We start from the raw sequence: 17,756 nt of genomic DNA, 5'->3' as shown, positions 1-17,756 counted from the left end.
GCCTTATCAAACACACGTACATTTTGTACTCGCATTGTTTAGTGAGATTCATTTATAACTGTTATAATTGACAATGGCAGATCCAAGAGTTACCTGACTGCACAGGGATGCGTGACACATCGGTGCTCCTTGCTGTTCTAGGGCAGGTTAGAACATCAAAGAAGACACTGAGGGGGGTGCTAGGAGGGAAGGACAGACTGTTCTTCAGTCAGACATTTCACATATGAGGAAGTATAAGCCTCATGCAGATTCGTCTGAAAGATTACCAGTTCTTATTGCCCAAAGCAGCTAACCTGGTGACAAATTATTTTCTTTATCCATGGGGCCACACTTTCTTGTATATTCAAGCAATCTGTCAATCATAAGGAAAAGTAGAACCCCTGGATCTGGGTCAGTCACTTAGTGGGTTATTCACAAAGCTGCCGGAGACAGCCGAGTGAATAACCGAGCCGAAGTGAAGTGAGCTGAACGTTTGGCTATTCAATACAGCTCAGTACGGCTGATTTCAGTCGTACGTCGGCTGCACTTTGGTCAACCGAACATGCTCTGCATGTTCGGCTGAGCCGAAGTGCAGAAGGACTTTGACTCAGCCGATACAACATCTGGATCGGCTGGGATGAAGCTCTGGCAGCTCACTCGCAGTGAGTGATAAGCCGCATGATGCTGAGCGGCATTTGGCTCGGCTATTCTGCTCTGTACCTCGCAGAATAGTAAATAGTGGAAAAAATAGAAAAACAAATAGAATTTTTTTTTAGAAATGTAAATAAATATTAAATTAAAAAAATAAAGTGTCGCCGGGAGTCTGTTTAAACAGCCCCGATGCTGGCGACGTACACTGTACGTCGTCAGTCACGAAGGGGTTAAAAGGGGAAAAAAATGTTTTTTAAAATAAATAATAAAAAAAACAATTGGGCGCAGCTAGCAGTGACAGCTAGCTCTGCCAAACTGTTTTCTATTGGCCAGCACCTGCTAGAGTCTTCTAGCAGGTCCCGGCCAATGATTAACAACTGGGCAGAGCCGGCCGTGATGTCACAGCCGGCTCCGCCCAGTTATTGTTTAATGACAGATCAGCATCCCCAGGTCATTTGAGGACACTGATCTGTCATTACAACTTGGCAGAGCCAGCCGTGAGATCACAGCTGTCTCTGCCCAGCTGTCATTTGCGGGGCTTACGGCTGGCCCTGCGGCAGGCCATACTACCTGCTTCGAGTGTCACTTCGGCTCAGTCGAGCTGAAGCATATGCCTTCGGTTTGGCTTAGCCGCCTTAGGTGGCTGTACGGGCTATAGTGAATAGCCCGTACAGCAGCCCTTTGGTTCGACTGAACCTTCGGCCAGCGGAGTCCTTCGGATCAGCAGAAGCTACGGCTGGATCCTTCGGCTCCTTTGTGAATAACCCCCTTAATGTTATAAAGAAAGAGGGTAGGGTGATAGCCAATCAATAAGTGTTTTCAGGAGAGTTTTTTCAAAGAAGAAGCCTCAGAACAAGAGGTGCTGGGAGATCTTCTAGTGATGACACTCCTGGGGAAAACTGTCCAAAAGGTGAATTCCCCTCACTTTAGAAGATTTCTGCAAACTTTCCTTTGCTTCTTTGGGACAGGAAGTGGAGTCACAGGTTGCCAGTGGTACACAGAGTACAAAAAAAAAATAAAAAAATTAACAAATCAATAAAAATAGCCTGGCAGGGACTTATCCTCTTAATCCTACCCAAAATTGGAAAAAATACGTTTTCATTTTGTTCCACTCTAGCAGCAGGGAGTTGGCAGCCTTCCAATCACATACCCTCTAATAAGTGGGGGGGGGGCGAGTTCTTATGGAATTCAGGAACCAGTCTGTCCAATCCAGCGGCTGGAAGGATTTTTTAGGAGCCAGCTCCATTGACCACAATTAGAGAAAAATGCAAAGGTTAGGCGCAAAGCTGTCATTTTTTAGGAGTATTAGCTACCTGGCTCCAGTCTTGTGTAATGTAAACACAGAGCATATGCACAGGGAGAGTGGAGAGCAGAGTGCTGAGACTCCCACTTGACAACCTCACTAATACTATTGTGATGGTGGAGGAAGAATTGCTGTCGTGTCTCCAGTTAAGCAGAACCATGATGACTGTTTTCAAGTTTTCCTGCTTGTAAGAATATGAACATCTTTAGCGGTCCACCGCCTGACCACAGTTCTTCTGTATAAAATGTTTGTGTTAGAATATTAGCTGTGAACTCTAAAGAAAAGCATCATCCCACTCTTTGTCCCCAATTTTTCCCTTACTGGAAATATAACTCGAATTGAGGTCATTTGCAAAACAAGCTTGAGGGCCCGTTCGATCAGCCGTTGTGCGTTGCCCGACACTGTGCAATCCCAGAACATCGCCCTGTGTACTTTTTGTTTTTAGAACTCTATTAAAATGTCACAAGTGACATTTCATTGAGTTCCATGGGCACAGTGGGGTGCGAGGCGGTTGTTTCACGTTGCATCCCGCTGTGCTGAAAAAAGTACTGCATGCCATGCTTTTTTTAAGCACACCACCATGTTCCCATCGCAATGCAGTGGTGTGAATGGTGGCCATCCGTGACAAGGCAAATTACCTTGTCTGCACTGGAAACAGTGTGGTGTGGACCCTGAAGGAGTTGTTTAATGTATTGTGAACTGTAAGGAATACATTTTATGTGTACATTCAGTGCAGTTCCTTGGCTTCTGGATAACATAACAAGCATTGCAAACCATGCATTGCCATCCAGCCCTGAATCTTTCCTCTACAGAAACCTTCCACATAAGAAGCACTGAGGATGCCACAGTTGCAACATCTTCTTTAAAAAACATTAGTTGCTTGGATATCATGGTACCCTCATTCTTTATTACTCTGAAGTCTCTGACCCCGAACCTTAGGACTTCTGACTTTTCACTTTCTTTCCTGATTTACATAGTTGCTTGTCAGAGACTGAGAAATGTGAAGCCATTGTCAGTTCAAGAAATGTGTTCATAGCCTTTATAATGCCAGCGTAGGTGGGATCTCTAGCAGGTAGAAGTCACAGTTGTTACCAATATAGATAAAGGTGACCATGAATGATATGTGATTGATCTAGGTACGCGTGATCCCAAACAAGCAGCTCATCAGCGATGTAAATGATCAAATAATGCAATACATGCAGTAAGGATTGTAAATACAATCTATCAAAATGATCATTTAATCTGTGTATTGCCAACGGATATCTGACACACATGCAGGTATTCAATCCATTAATCAGAACCAGTTGATCACATTTGCGCCAGGGTCGATCAGTTTGTCAGCGTGGACATTGCTTTAAAAGCTCACTAAAGCAATCAAATGGAAACTCCTGTGGTTTAAGATTTTTCTTCAGTTTGACCATTTTATTTGCATTGAACGATCAGCCACCTTTAGGAGCGATACACTGGTTCAGAACAAATGCTAGTTTAACAGTGTTGAGTGGACTTTGTTTTTATCATTTATTTGTACAAAGCCACCCAGGGTCCTCGACCTAGTTCAATAACAAGGCTAGGTTAAAAAAAAATCGCTGAGAGCAAGTGAATTCACTATGACATGAATGCATATGTAAGAAAAATATCTTAAGTGTTTATTAATGGCTAAAGTGACCATCCTGAAGCTGGATAATAATATGCTAACAAAGGTTACCTGTCTAATAGCACAGATCTTGTAGATAGCATTGGGCAGGCGTCTCTTCTGCAGTATTCAATGTGTGGATTTTTGTATTGATCAGTATAAAATGCATTCTATTCTAAGGACAGTTGTGTTCAGTGGTGTAAGGAAATGCTAACATTTGTTTTTTTTCATATAATAACAATGGTCTATGTACTAAATGAAAAAGCAATAAACTAATGTGTACGTGCGCGAGTTTAACTATGGTCAAACCATGTGTTTGGCTATAGTTTTTCTTTTGGGTCACAGGAGTATAATTACTAATGTCCTCCTGTGGCCCAAAGTCAGCATATAGCGGGCAGTGCTGACAGCGCAGAGCTGCTCTGCATCCTGTAAACATCCTAACAAAAAAACCTGGAGGAACAGAAAGTGGGAAGGGGGAAATCCCTGTAGGGGGTAGTGACTGACAATCACCACACTCTGCAGGTGGAAGCCATGAGCTGAGCAGTCAGTGATTTGTGATCGCTCAGTTCTCGATCTATAGAGCTCGGATGTGACGGCTGCAGTGTCCCATTCCGGCTCAAACATTGAAAAGAGTGCAGTTTACTCTCCTAATAGTTCTCCTTTTAAGGCTACATACACCAAGGGCTATTATGTGTGGCTGGGGATTCCTGTGGCAAGAACCTATGCATTCTTGTGGATGGAATCCCAGGTGTGTCTGTACAGATGTGGCTGCTGTGCCTGTTCAAGTTAGATGTCATGTACACTAGCTGCGCGTTTAAGCACAAGAGACGTTATCTGCAAAGTTTTATAAACAACTTTATGCTTCCCAAACTGCTTTTTTTTTTTTTCACTTTTTTTTGTGTGTTTTAGTTGTTGCTGGGCTTAGTAGCGTTCAGGTCTGACTGTACCTGGGACACAGACATTTCTAGTTTGGGTAAACACTTCTAGACTGAATTAATATTATACAGGATTTATATAGCGCCAACAGTTTGCTCAGCGCTTTTGTACCTAAATGCAGCTAGATGTTTTTGGATGTCAAGGTGCATTCACTCATTGAAAAGCGTTACATGAGTCCAGGTGCGATTTAAAAATGAGCCCGAAATGCACCTGAACTCATGTATTTTCAATGTGTGCATGAGGTCTAAATGACAGGGTGACATTGAACATATCTGTCACCGGCAGTCCACATGTAGTTGCAAATGGTGCGATTACCTGCCATTTGGGATAGATCATTGTCTTGTATACGATTACATGTGAATTGGCACTGATGTTACCCTGTCATTAACTTAATTGGCACAGTGCTCTCACCTGTACAGACACCTGGCATTTCTGGCACAGGAATCCATAGGTCAACCATGGTGAACCTAAGGCACGTGTGCCACAGAGCACACAGAGGCCCCTCTGGTGGCATGTGAGCCCATGCAGGGGTGTCAAATTCCTATCGCTCAATGCCCGGGACATGTAGATCTGGGCGCTAGGCGGGCAGTTTTTTTTTTCTTTTTTACATTTAGCCCTGCTGCAGGGAAGCAAGGCTAAACGTACAGTGAGGAAGGGGTTTTAGTACAAGTCACTCACAGCCTTCCCATCTCAGCTGTCACTGGAGAGCCAGCACAGTGCTAAAACTCCTGTATTGGAAGTGACAGGTTCAATAAAGAGGAAAATAAATAGATAAATACAAATAAAAAAAATAAGTGAAAAAGAAAAAATAATTAGAATTAAAAAAAATTAAAAGATATAAAGGAAAAAATATAAACATTTTAAAAAGTAAAAAAACATTTTTCTCAAACTAGTGATAAAAAAAATAGTAAATAAAGAAAAAATAAAATGTTTGTGTCCCTAAGACAGTGATGCTAAACGTTTTTGTTTTTTTTTTTAAACCCCAGTGCCCAAACCAAAACACAATACCAAACTTATTTTAAGTGTTGGCACTTTGAGATTGATTTTGGGCACACAGGCTCAAAAACATTAGCCATCACTTCCATAGGTTCTTACCCATCCGCAGCCTAAAGCCCCATGTGAATGTAGCCTAAAGGTGCCCATACACCTTACGATTATCGGACGATTTTCGTATGCGATCGACTTTTCATCCATTAATCGTATGTGTGCATTGCAGTGTCCGACCGACATTACTGTACAATCGTACGACTTTTGACGGTCAAGCATGTTTGAAAACGTTGCTAGATCGTGCGATTTTCGTAAGGTTGCTGACGTTTCCGTCCGTCAAAAGTCGTACGATCTACACTGCGCTTGCGCTAACGAAAATACGGCAAATCAATTACCGCATTTCGTCCAGGTGCTTTTCGTTAATTACGGCTAAATTAATCTTGCGATCTTCGGGGCAGGATATGGCTGCCGTACGAAAATCTTACGACTATTCGATCATCGAACGAAAAGTTTTGTCCGATAGTCGTAAGGTGTATGGGCACCTTAAATGCCAAATTTATTTGATTTTGTATTTTTCCCATAAAGTAAATCTAGGGTTTTATTATTATTATTTCACCCAGGATTTAAATGTTGTGTTTTTTTTTTTTTTTGCTAATGGTATTGAATTGGAAACGTGTGAAACTTGGGTAAAAGTTAAATGAATCTTGGATGAAACATTTTATATAAATCCTGTATTATAATAATAATAATAATAATAATAGATAGACCTCTGTATTTTCTGGGGGTTACCGTTTTTTTAATTCTTTTGGTTTACTTGTTTGCGTGTAGTCTTGCTTAACTACTTGCATATTAAGAACCAGTTTGGATGTTGTCATTCATCCTGACCTTTACCATGGGGGTGTAGTGCATGCAGTGAGGAAGTGAAGTCAGGCTGACGACTCATAGTTAAAGGAAAATAATACATTTGTTAATATTCTTAAAGGTGAAGTTTACAGTTTATACCAGGGGTGGACAAACTACAAATCCCATGAGACATTGCAAGATTTGCACAGGCATGACTCTTAACGGCAGATGTATGACTACAGCTGGAGGGCTGGAGTTTGTCCCTGGCTTGTACCATGTATAATATTACACACATATTTAGGATGGAACATGGTATTAAACGCCAACCCCAAACCCACCCCCAAACTGTAGCAGGGTGTATGTTCACAGGATAATCCTCTGGGTTTTTGTTAAATTTAGCAAAGTTGGGGGTGGTTCTGCTCACCATCATTCAGGCTCGGGATTGTTTACAAACATTACTACAAGTCCCATCTGCCATTATACCACATGGGACTTGTAGAAAGTGCTCCGCAATCTCTCCTCCATCACCACTCCGTACAGACCTGCGCTGGGGGAAAAGTTTGCATCCACTCATCACAGGTGCAATGCTTTGCAGGCTTCATTGCAAAAAGTAGTAAAATGTGCAATGATCATGAAAACACTGCTTCTACATGTACTACTTTTCTGTAAGAGGTGGACTCTACCTTTTAAATTGTACCTTCTCGTATTAGACTTCATGATTAGTACTGATATTCATTCTTGCTGTAGTTTGTTGCTTGATCATAGAAAGAAAGAGAATATAATTGGATAATAAATCGGGGATGGACAAATCCCAGGAGCAGGTAGCCAATGCTGCTTGAAAATTACCGCTGGCGCTAGGGCTGCAACCAACTAATCGAATAATCGATAATGAGAATAGTTTTCTCATTATTGATCAGTTGGTTGGATCCGCACAGTAGGTACAGATACGTACAGTAGGTTCTCAACCAAAGTTGGTTGAAAAATTTTACTTCTGTTGACCGCATTGGAGCCAAAAGAGTTTCCCACAGACTGAATTCCTGCTGAATAGGCTGAAATACTATACATGTACAGCCATCTTCATACTTGATACCTTTTTTTCTGAATCCAGTATACAGGGTCTTTTTTTATTGCATATCCTCCGTTCACCCCATACACTGTGAACCACTTCAATTATAATGTGCAATCAGCCATCAGTTTTTGTGTGACTTTGGTGCCTCAGTGTTATCTGTTGCAGCTGTTCTCTGCATTTTCACTACTTGTTGCGAAACTTTTAGTACATGTTGAAAACCTCTTTCCAAGTATGGGTACATTTTACAAATCTGTTCCTATTTGAAACAGGGAAATGACTTGGAAACAAGCTAACTGCTAGAAGCATTTTTGCTTGTATTCCTGGCTTGTCATTTCCTTTCTACTTTAAAACTGTTATCAAACAATCATTTATATTTTAAATATAATATTTTATTGTTTTTTTTCTATCCCTCTGATTTTAAAATAAACGTTTCATTTAGCCAGCTCTATTAGAAAAGGAGGTTTACACTGCTGTCTGTTCAGAGTACGTTTCTTGGATGCTTTTGTGACAGTACAGATTTAGTCAGATCAGACACTGCTGTTTCATGCTGTACCGCAATGCATCGGACTCTGCTGTACCGCAATGCATCGGACTCTGCTGTACCGCACCGCATCGGACTCTGCTGTACCGCACCGCATCGGACTCTGCTGTACCGCACCGCATCGGACTCTGCTGTACCATATCAAACTCTACCGTACGGTATCAGACTCGCTCTGCTGCACCGTACCATATCAGAGTCTGCTGTATCGTACCAGACTCTGCTGTATTGTAGTCCTACCCACTAATGTGACAGAAGGATCAAAGCACTATTGACCATAGTTGGGAGAGCAAATGTCACAACTCCAACAAGCAAAAGGCGTTGCATGCAGTGAAAAAGCACACGTTTCTCCAAGATTTTGCATTATTGGTCCATGTTAATATTTTGACACCCAATTTTTATTTTTATTAATATAAAACATTGATGATATACAGGAAACCATAGTGCCTATAAAGTAAAGTATTTTTTCTTTTTTTCTTCAGATCTTATCCAGTGCACAAACGAAATGAACGTTAATATACCGCAGCTTGCTGATACACTCTTTGAACGGACTGCCAATGGTAGCTGGGTTGTAGTATTCAAAGCCCTCATCACAACGCATCACCTTATGATGTATGGTAATGAGGTAAGACCAAGAAATATTATCAAACATTTTGTACAACTAACTAAAGTTGGACTTGTTAATTCAGGCTAAAACAAAAGAAATCTGGCCGTCATATCCTGGCATTTATTTCCCAAACTGCTGTAGAAGAAAATGCCAGATTCTGTTTGCCACATTCTCTCCACTCATTTCAGCAAGTCATCCATGTGTTCATGTAGCAGCTTTCCATATTGTGATTTACTCTTTTCTTTTACAAAGGTTTTATTTCAGATCTGCTAGCACAGAAATATGGAAATCCATTTTCAGGTTTTCTGTTCTCATCTTTCCTAGCACCTGCCTACAGGTAGACTGACATGATGGTGTGTATTTATAAACCGAATAGATGAGGTATGGCATCGGCACACCGGAGTGAAATGTTCAAAAGAATGTGTTTATTGACGCATGCTCATCATGTCAAAAAGGCCTTCTTTGTGATATGATGAGCATGCATCAATAAACACATTCTTTTGAACATTTTCATTGCGGTGTGCTGTTGACATACCTCATCTGTTTGGATTCAAGCGGTGCCATCCACAGTCACACCCATATCCAAGGGGCAGATCGATAAGGAGTATAGTGCTTATACATTGTTTTTATAAACCATTCACACTATGAACGACTTCTGTGAACCAGACTCCAGGTGCATTATGGCAGGCCTTGACGGATTTCTTTTAAATCTAGGAGCCAGCTAAAAAAGTTAGGAGCCAGTTTCTTTTTTTTCTTTTTAAACTAACAAAGCTTTATTTTCAACATCTGTTGTAATTTTCAATTACAGTTTTATTTGGCGCACGGTACCGCAGTGATACCAGACGTGTAGCGCAATCATCATTTTCGTACATAGGTGCACCTGACTTCTGTTTCCGCTGGCTATTGCACCCGCCCAGTGCCTGCTGTCAATCACAAAGGAGGGATCTGAAGGAAAAAGTTCTCCTTCTGGTCTGCTCCTTAGGGCACTGCATGGTGGGGTACACTACAGCGGTGCAGGGTCGGAGGGGAATCCAGAGTCACAGTGGCTAACAGGCAGTCTCTCCCCCCTGCTGGGCACCAGTTGACATTCTGTTTCAAAGGTTAAAGCTGCTTTGAACTGGGAATTGTGACAGGAAACTGTGTTTCCCATAGCAACCAATCAGCTTGTCATTGTAGCACTGCTGGTCAGAAAAGTGGGTTTAAGGTTTGAGCTAACACCTCTTGTTACATACAGTAAGAAGAGAACTAAGTAATTCTTAGATCAGGCCCCAAGGTTTTGTCTGCCCCCCTCTGATACAGTGGCACGATGATCATACAGACTTCGCTACAGAGATCATGCTGCAGGGCACTCTGATCCGATAACATCCTCTGACACTGCAGCTGCTACCTACAAACAACAGAGACCTGGGGCAGTTATACAGGGCGCTGTGCCTCATCCCCAGGCCCATCATCTCTCCCTCCGCTCCTTTACTAGTTCTTGGACCAATCACACCGGGCAGGCTGTGGCCTCCACCAATGAGCGGACCTAAGGCAGGGAGAGAGCAGCCTGTGACCGGTTTACACGGCAGTCCTCGGAGCCCGGCTCACTTGGCCCAGTGGAAACACGGGTTTGCTCCTTTTTCCGATATATACACAGAGACCAAACCACAGAGCAGCTCCCTTTTACACAGTGCACAGCTCACTCACCTGCTGCTCGAGCTGGGCGACACTAACGGGGAACACGCGTCTAAAGGAGCCCTCCATTACTGCATCACAAGCGCAACGGGAGACGAGGGGGAGGGCTGACAAAAGCCCAGGCACCAGGCTGCAATTTCTATTCTGGCATCTGTGATATGACCACTAAAGGCCATACATTTCTATGCTCCTGGGTTCTATCTGGTGGCTATCATGTCCTGTGAATCTCCTGTACAGAGCTGTTTACTGTGTGAACGGTTTATAAATACACCCCTGTATCAACTCTTCTTTCTGGGTCAAATCTTCTCTAGCTTCTTCCTGTAATTTGGTGTCTCTGTTTATAACCTTTAACAAAATGAAACTGGACTATAGGGCAGAAGTACTACTTTGAGGGAAGCAGACAGAATCTGGAGCAGTTGCCAATGGCAATCAATTCAACTTCTAACTTTCATTTTCAAAACTTAGCTTCTCTTTTCAGTCTGTTTAGTTAATTGGTTGCCAAAGGCATCTGTGCCAGATTCTGCCTGCCCCAGTTTTGATTAATTCCCCCCTTTATAATTATTTGACAGGATGCTAAGGTACATCTCTCAATATGCAGCTCTGATTGTCGCATATTTGCAGGCAGCAAGTCAAGTTTCACCAATGAAGTGTAGACTGTCTGTCTGATATGCTATAGGAAAACTACAGTATAGTTTTAGTACCACATTTTGAGTTACTATGGCTCTTATTCCATGTCTGTTATATGCCTGTGGTCCCATGATACAGATTTGTAGGTTCTAAGCCAAAGTATGTGGGCATATATACTTAAACTGTAGATTTATATCCTCAGTCGGATGAAAACTTGTTCACCCTAGAGCTAATTCTGACTTGGCTATCTATTATGTAACGGAAACGGCTTAATATTGCCTGTTGTACAGTACAGTTCAAAAACAAATTGGGGAGAACATTAGACCATGTGATCAACTTATAAATGTTCTTGGAATGACAGGTAGGTATAGTGCTATAATGTTAGGTGACATGGCACCTAGAAGGGAGATCAGCCCAGGGTGACGCACTTTGCACATTCTTGCATTTTCACAGTGACACAAATGCTGATGTGCTGGTTCTGAGGTACTCTTTCCCTCTATTGCCTCAGTCATTATATGCACTTTGCAATAAATTGTTTTAGTGACTGTGTAAACAGATTTTAGTCCATCACAGGAGGGAGCTTGGAGCAGTGGCTACTTCGTTCCCCATGGTCCCTGAGTGTGTTGAAAAGTAGCCACCACTCCAAGCTCACTCCTTTTTGAAGGAATACAATCTCACGTTTAGTTTGCTCATTTGTATTGGGATTGTAGTCACTCACGGGAGTGATCTTGGAGCGGCGGCTACTTTTCAACACACACACGGGGACCATGGAGAACAAAAGTAGACACCCTCCAGAAGCAAGGACAGTGTCAACATGAATTCAGAGATGATTTGAAGATCTACAGATGAGTGATACACAAATAAGTTAAATTTTTTGTTAATAGTTAGGGTACTTGAATGCATTTTTAAGGTTTAACCCCTGAGTTTATTGTCACTTTAAAGCACAGCTGGAGGGCCAGGGTTGCCCACCCCTGGTGTAGTTGGATCCTAAACTCTATATAGAAAAAATGTCTTGTAGATATGTCAGCCTGCATACAGCTTATTACACTATAGGTTATGCACTCTTGTGTTTGCATAATGTGGGTTATTTTTTTAAGATCTTTCTAAAGGATCAGTTAATGTACAGTATACTTACTGCAGTTTGTGCTCTTTTCAGCGATTCATTCAGTACCTTGCATCCAGAAACACATTGTTTAACCTCAACAATTTCCTAGATAAAGGTGCTATGCAGGGTAAGTAGATTGTTGGGGTTCCCCCCCCCACCTCATTTTGTGTGTATATTATGTGTACAGTCTTCTTTGACAAATAATTGACAGATAAATATTTATCTCTCTCCATTCCCCTTTCTCTCCTTCTTCCTCTCCCTCTCCCTCTTTTACATTATTTTCTAGGCTATGACATGTCCACTTTCATAAGGCGCTACAGCAGATATTTAAATGAAAAAGCACTTTCCTACAGACTTGTAGCTGTGGACTTTACCAAAATGAAAAGAGGGTAGGTCACTTACACCATTGAATTAATTCTCAGCTACAGTCTACATAGCTATTGCTTGTTTCAGTAACAGTTTCCCTTTGTGTTTTAGGATAGATGGAGTCATGAGAACTATGGCAACAGAAAAGCTGTTGAAAACTCTTCCAATTATTCAAAACCAGCTGGATGCATTACTAGATTTTGATGTAGGTATATGGACCCTGGACCTAAAGCATCTAAACGTAAGGCGAAATAGTGTTGGAAATGCAGCAGCATATGCTAATCTACTGTAACTATGTCTTTTGAGCACTAGGTGGCGCTGTAGTGCAAAGCTGGTTTGATAGTTTTTCTATATGCATGTTGATCTATGATCTATATGTTTCCTGTTGATGCTGTATACACAGATCTAATGTCCTTATAAGCAAGTAAAACTTAATTCGGCATTCCTCAAGATCTCAGTGCTTCATCTAAATGCATAACCAACAGGTTATGGGCCTAGACACTGAACAGACCACTGCAACAAGAGCCGCATCCAAGCTGCTGAAAGATAGTGAGCTGTTCAGATATGAAGTTTGCAATCGCAAAGCTCAACAATAGCAATTACTAGCTATGGAAGTTCAAGCTTGAAATGCTGCTAAGCAAAGACGGCTTGTGGCAAGTACTGAGTACAGACAGACCTACTAATGGACCCGTGGAGGAATGGGACAAAAAGAACAGGCAAAGCAAGCAAAAGCAATTATAAGTCTGCTAGTGGAAGATGACCAGCTCATCCTGCTCAGAAAAGAAAATACAGCTAAATGTATGTGGATGCCATTACAGAAACTGCATGAGCGTTCAAACCTAAACCGTAAACTATATCTGCTACACAAGCTATATAAGATGAGGCTAGAAAAAGGCCAGAAAATGCATGAACATGTGAATGCCATGCTAAGAATCATAGAACTACTACATGCAATTGGAGAGAATATTAAAGATAACCACGTGGTGGCATTATTGCTATGCAGCCTTCCAGAGTCATTCAATGCTCTTATTAGTGCTCTAGAAACCAGACCTGAGCAGGAACTAACACTAGAATACACCAAAGGAAAATTAATCGATAAATATGACAGAAGGAAAAAAAATATGCACAATGAAGAAAACGAGAAAGCCCTTAAGGTGCATGAGAGAGCAAAGCAAAACAAAGAGAGCAGAGTGTGTTTTCGCTGTAAAAAGACTGGTCACCTGAAAAAGGAATGTTCAATCTGGAAAGCTGAGCAGAGAAAGTGAGAAACACTGACAAGTGAAAGAGCTAAAACAGTCACAAAGGAAACTGCAGGCACATCATGGAGTGCTACCTATAAAGTGACTCAGAACAGTATACCACGCGGATGGTGTATTGACTCAGGTGTGATGAGACATTTTTCACAGAAATTGATTTCAGTGCAAAGGACACAGTTTTCCTAGCAACGGGAAAAGTATCACTGCAAAGGGTAAAGGTCAAGGATTCTTGAATTGCATCACACGGTCAGGGGACAAGCAGAGTGTCCTCGTGAAAAATGTACTGTATGTTCCAGACATAGAAGGAAGCCTTCTATCGGTGAACACTATTGCTAATAACAGTATCGCAGTTCACTTCAGAGGTGATGAAAGTACAATCCGAAACAATAAGCAAATCCTTGCAAAAGGAAAATTGGATGAACACCTACAGTATACAGACTCATCACCCCAGACAAACAAGTCAAGACAGCCACTCATAATCCACACAACAAATGTATCTATCTATGGCACAGACGACTAGGGCACCGAAACCCAGAAGCCATAAAAGACATTATAAAGAGAGGCTTATCAGAAGATATAACTGTACTGCCCTGCCAAATGCTCATGACATGCAAAGGCCATACGTACCCCACTTCCACAGACCTCCCAAAGAAGAACCACCCACCCCATTGAGCTCATACACAGCGGCGTGTGCGGACCACTTAAAACTCCCACATCAGACAGGAACAGATATCTACTGACTTTCATTCATGATGATTCCAGGTACACAACGTATCTGATGAAGCACAAGAATGAAACATCCGAAAAACTTCGAGTTTGTAGTCCTTTCCAGCAACAAATTCCAATGGAAACCAGGAATTATACACACCGACAACAGAGTGGAATACATCAGTAAGGAAGTGGAATCATATCTGAAGAAACAAGGTATAGTACACCAGACCACCACCCCATACGCTCCTAACAAAATGGTGTAGCAAAACGGAAAAATCACACTCTTCTAGAAATGGCCAGCTGCATGTCGTCAGACGCCAACCTACCTAAGAAGTACTGGGGACAAGCATTCATGACTGCAACATGCCTACAGAACAGACTACCTTCAAAAGTCATTGAAAGCACTCCATTTGAAATGTGGCATGGATCGAAGCCTAGCCTAGGGCACATCAGACTGTTCGGCTGTAAAGGTTACGTCTAGATTCTTAATGAGAAGTGATCCAAGTTGGAAAACAGAGCCATGGAAGGTATTCTGATAGGCTATAGTGAACAAGGTAAGGGATATAGAATCCTCCACCCAAAGACTGACAAAGTGGCAATAAGCCGCAGTGTTTCAGTATTTCGATGAGAACCCATCACCAGAAACAATGATCTCAGGGAGTGGAGTGAATCTGCCCAGTGAACCAGCAAAAGAAACTGAGCAAAGTGAAGCCGCACAGGAGTCAGGACAAGAGGTGGAACTCATAATGGATAACTCAAATTCCTTGTTAAATTCTGCTGAACAACCTGAAATTAGAAGATCCAATCGATCAACAAAGGAAATACCACCCTGCAAGCTGTCATATACTGCTAAGGTAAATCGCATACTCTAACCAACATGGTGGGAAGACATAGACAAATTACCAAAACGCAAAGCCAATCAATGGAGACACACAGCAGAAGAAGAAATAAAATCGCTCCAAGAAAATAAATCCTGGACACTCAAGAACAAGCCATCATCGACATTCAAAGAAATAACTGCAGACGCATTCACCAAGCCATTGCCAAAGGATCGTCAGTTTCCTTTGAGAGAAGCTAAATGCCATATAGCAATGCATATGCTGTTGAGAGGGGGTGTTAGAAATGCAGCAGCATATGCTACTATACTGTAACTGTCTTTTGAGCACTAGATGGCGCTGTAGTGCAAAGCTAGTTTATGCTAGTTTTTCCTATATGCATGTTGATCTATGATCTATACATATCCGGTTGATGTATACACAGATGTAATATCCTTTTATAAGCAAGTAAAACTTAATTCCGCATTCGTCAAGATCTCAGTGCTTCATCTAAACATGTAACCAAGAACTAGATCTAGTGGAAATCATTAAGTGCATACATATGCGTTTAGAGAACCATTATAAAAGCATCTAATCGCACCTAGTGTGAATGTAGCCTGAATCTGCATCTTTCATTGAATGCATACCTGGTTATTCTGCCATGAAGGTCTTTGTTTAGGCACTTCTTGTTATGGACTAACTACTGTCCCTGAATTGTTCTTCTGTTACCCTCCCCCTTAGTGAAAAATGCAAGTGGCCCTGTTTTCACATGTTGCACAGGCATAGTTCATCATTGCTACCATCAGGAAGCCGGGCCAGAGCAATGATGTGCAACTTACACAGGAGCGAGTGTAGGTTGACAGGAATTGGTTGAAATAGGCTAGAGAAGATCAGCAGCACCGAGATGCAAAAATGGATTTAAAAAATGAAAAACCTATTTTATGCGAAAAAACATGGTGGCAGCTTACATTTCACAGTGCATTAACGAGCTAGATGGCTACCAAATAAGATCGAATTCTGGGCAAAATACAACATCTCCATTTTAATAAAGATTAGGTTTCCTTATCGTATTTGTAAATCTCCTATTTGTAATCTCTACCTCAGTCGCATATTTGTATCTCTTGATTCTGCTGTGGACTCACTTCCTGCATCAGGTCAACAACTCAACATTGCCGATGCTGCATTTGTATCGGTGTTGGCACTTGAATCTCTTTCTCCCCATTCAGCTTTGCAGAAGCCATGCTGCACTCTGAGTACAACATGAAAGAACACATCCCCGGCATCACTGTTAGATGTGCATGTTGCTTCCTGCTAGCCACTTGGTGTTGCAGACATTAGCTATGCAATCTGTTCCACAAGCAAGTCTGATAGTGTAATCAAGCAAAAAATCAGCAGATTTCAAAGCTAAAGTCTGTACCGCCCAGTGGCCAGCAGGGAGGAGCATGTATGTCAAACTAATCTCTGCCCCACTATTGGACAGTGAGCTGCGGAGTTGCACTGGCGTGTCCTCAAGATAAGAGGGAAAGAAGGGGTATTTGATCTTTTGTGAAATGATGAGATTTATGAGCAGTTATTGTTGGGGTCCTATTTAATGCTCATATGCAAAAAGTAGTTGTAGTGTGTTTACATACACTTCACGGTTTACTTCTGCTTCATGTAACCACCTCCTTTCTTGTGGTTGATGGTCACCATCATTTTCTTTTCATATACTTTAACATATGAGGCCCATTTTGTTCCCGTTTTACTTTCATGTGTTCTGAATTCCTTATTTTTCTTTTCTTTTAAAGGCAAATCCAAATGAGTTAACAAATGGTGTTATAAATACAGGCTTCATGCTTCTGTTCAAGGATTCTATCCGGTTGTTTGCTGCCTACAATGAAGGCGTTATCAATTTGCTAGGTATGTTTCACTCCAAGCTTATTACTATGTTTTAGAATACCTTACCTAAGGGTGATCTCTTACAAACAGTTGCATCCATTTTGCCCGGTAGGGGTTGTGTGTAAAATTTCACCTGATGAATATGCTCATTTTAAAGTGATACTAAACACAGGAGTACCCTAACAGAAATGTAGCTTATTTATCACTCGGCTGTAGATCCTCAAATCATCTCTGAATTCATGCTGACACTGTCCTTCCTTCTGCAGGGTGGCTACTTATGGTCCCTGTGTGTTGTGAAGTAGTCACCGCTCCAAGCACGCTCCTGTAATGGACTACATTTTCATGTTTAGTTTACTAATTTGTGTTAAGATTGTAGTCCATCACGGGAGTGAGCTTGGAGAGGTGGCTACTTTACAACACACACAGGACCATGGGGAACAAAAGTAGCCACCCTCCAGAAGGAAGGACAGTGTCAGCATGAATTCAGAGATGATTTGAGGAGCTACAGCTGAGTGATACACAAACAAGGTACATTGTTGTTAATAGTTAAGGTACTTGAATGCATTTTTAAGATTTACCCCTGAGTTTAGTGTCACTTTAATGATAAAACCACTTTTCATCTGATGTATTCTCAGCTGCGTGTTGTGAATGCTTAAAGAAAGTGTATTTCCACCTTTGAGTCAGAATTGAGGAACCCCCTCTATATGTTTTGTGTTCCTGATCACACAGCATACCTAAAAAATATTCTTCAAAACTCACCTGCTAAAACAGTTTAAAA

General features: G+C 41.6%; 1 protein-coding gene across 1 annotated transcript in view; it reads left to right on the top strand.

The window, feature by feature from the left end:
- LOC108788815 (phosphatidylinositol-binding clathrin assembly protein-like) overlaps positions 1-17,756 on the top strand; it is a 65,467-nt gene that overhangs the window by 5,563 nt on the left and 42,148 nt on the right. Inside the window, exons 2-6 of the mRNA XM_018558672.1 lie at positions 8,422-8,564; positions 12,004-12,079; positions 12,239-12,341; positions 12,430-12,523; positions 16,888-16,999. Coding sequence (XP_018414174.1) covers positions 8,422-8,564; positions 12,004-12,079; positions 12,239-12,341; positions 12,430-12,523; positions 16,888-16,999 — 528 coding nt within the window. The remainder of the gene's footprint in view (positions 1-8,421; positions 8,565-12,003; positions 12,080-12,238; positions 12,342-12,429; positions 12,524-16,887; positions 17,000-17,756) is intronic.

The sequence above is a fragment of the Nanorana parkeri genome, unplaced genomic scaffold (genome assembly GCF_000935625.1).
Source record: "Nanorana parkeri isolate BGI_ZX_2015 unplaced genomic scaffold, ASM93562v1 scaffold352, whole genome shotgun sequence".
In the NCBI taxonomy this organism is placed as follows: domain Eukaryota; kingdom Metazoa; phylum Chordata; class Amphibia; order Anura; family Dicroglossidae; genus Nanorana; species Nanorana parkeri.
Note: the sequence above shows the minus strand (reverse complement) of the source record. Positions and strands in the feature narration are given on the sequence as shown.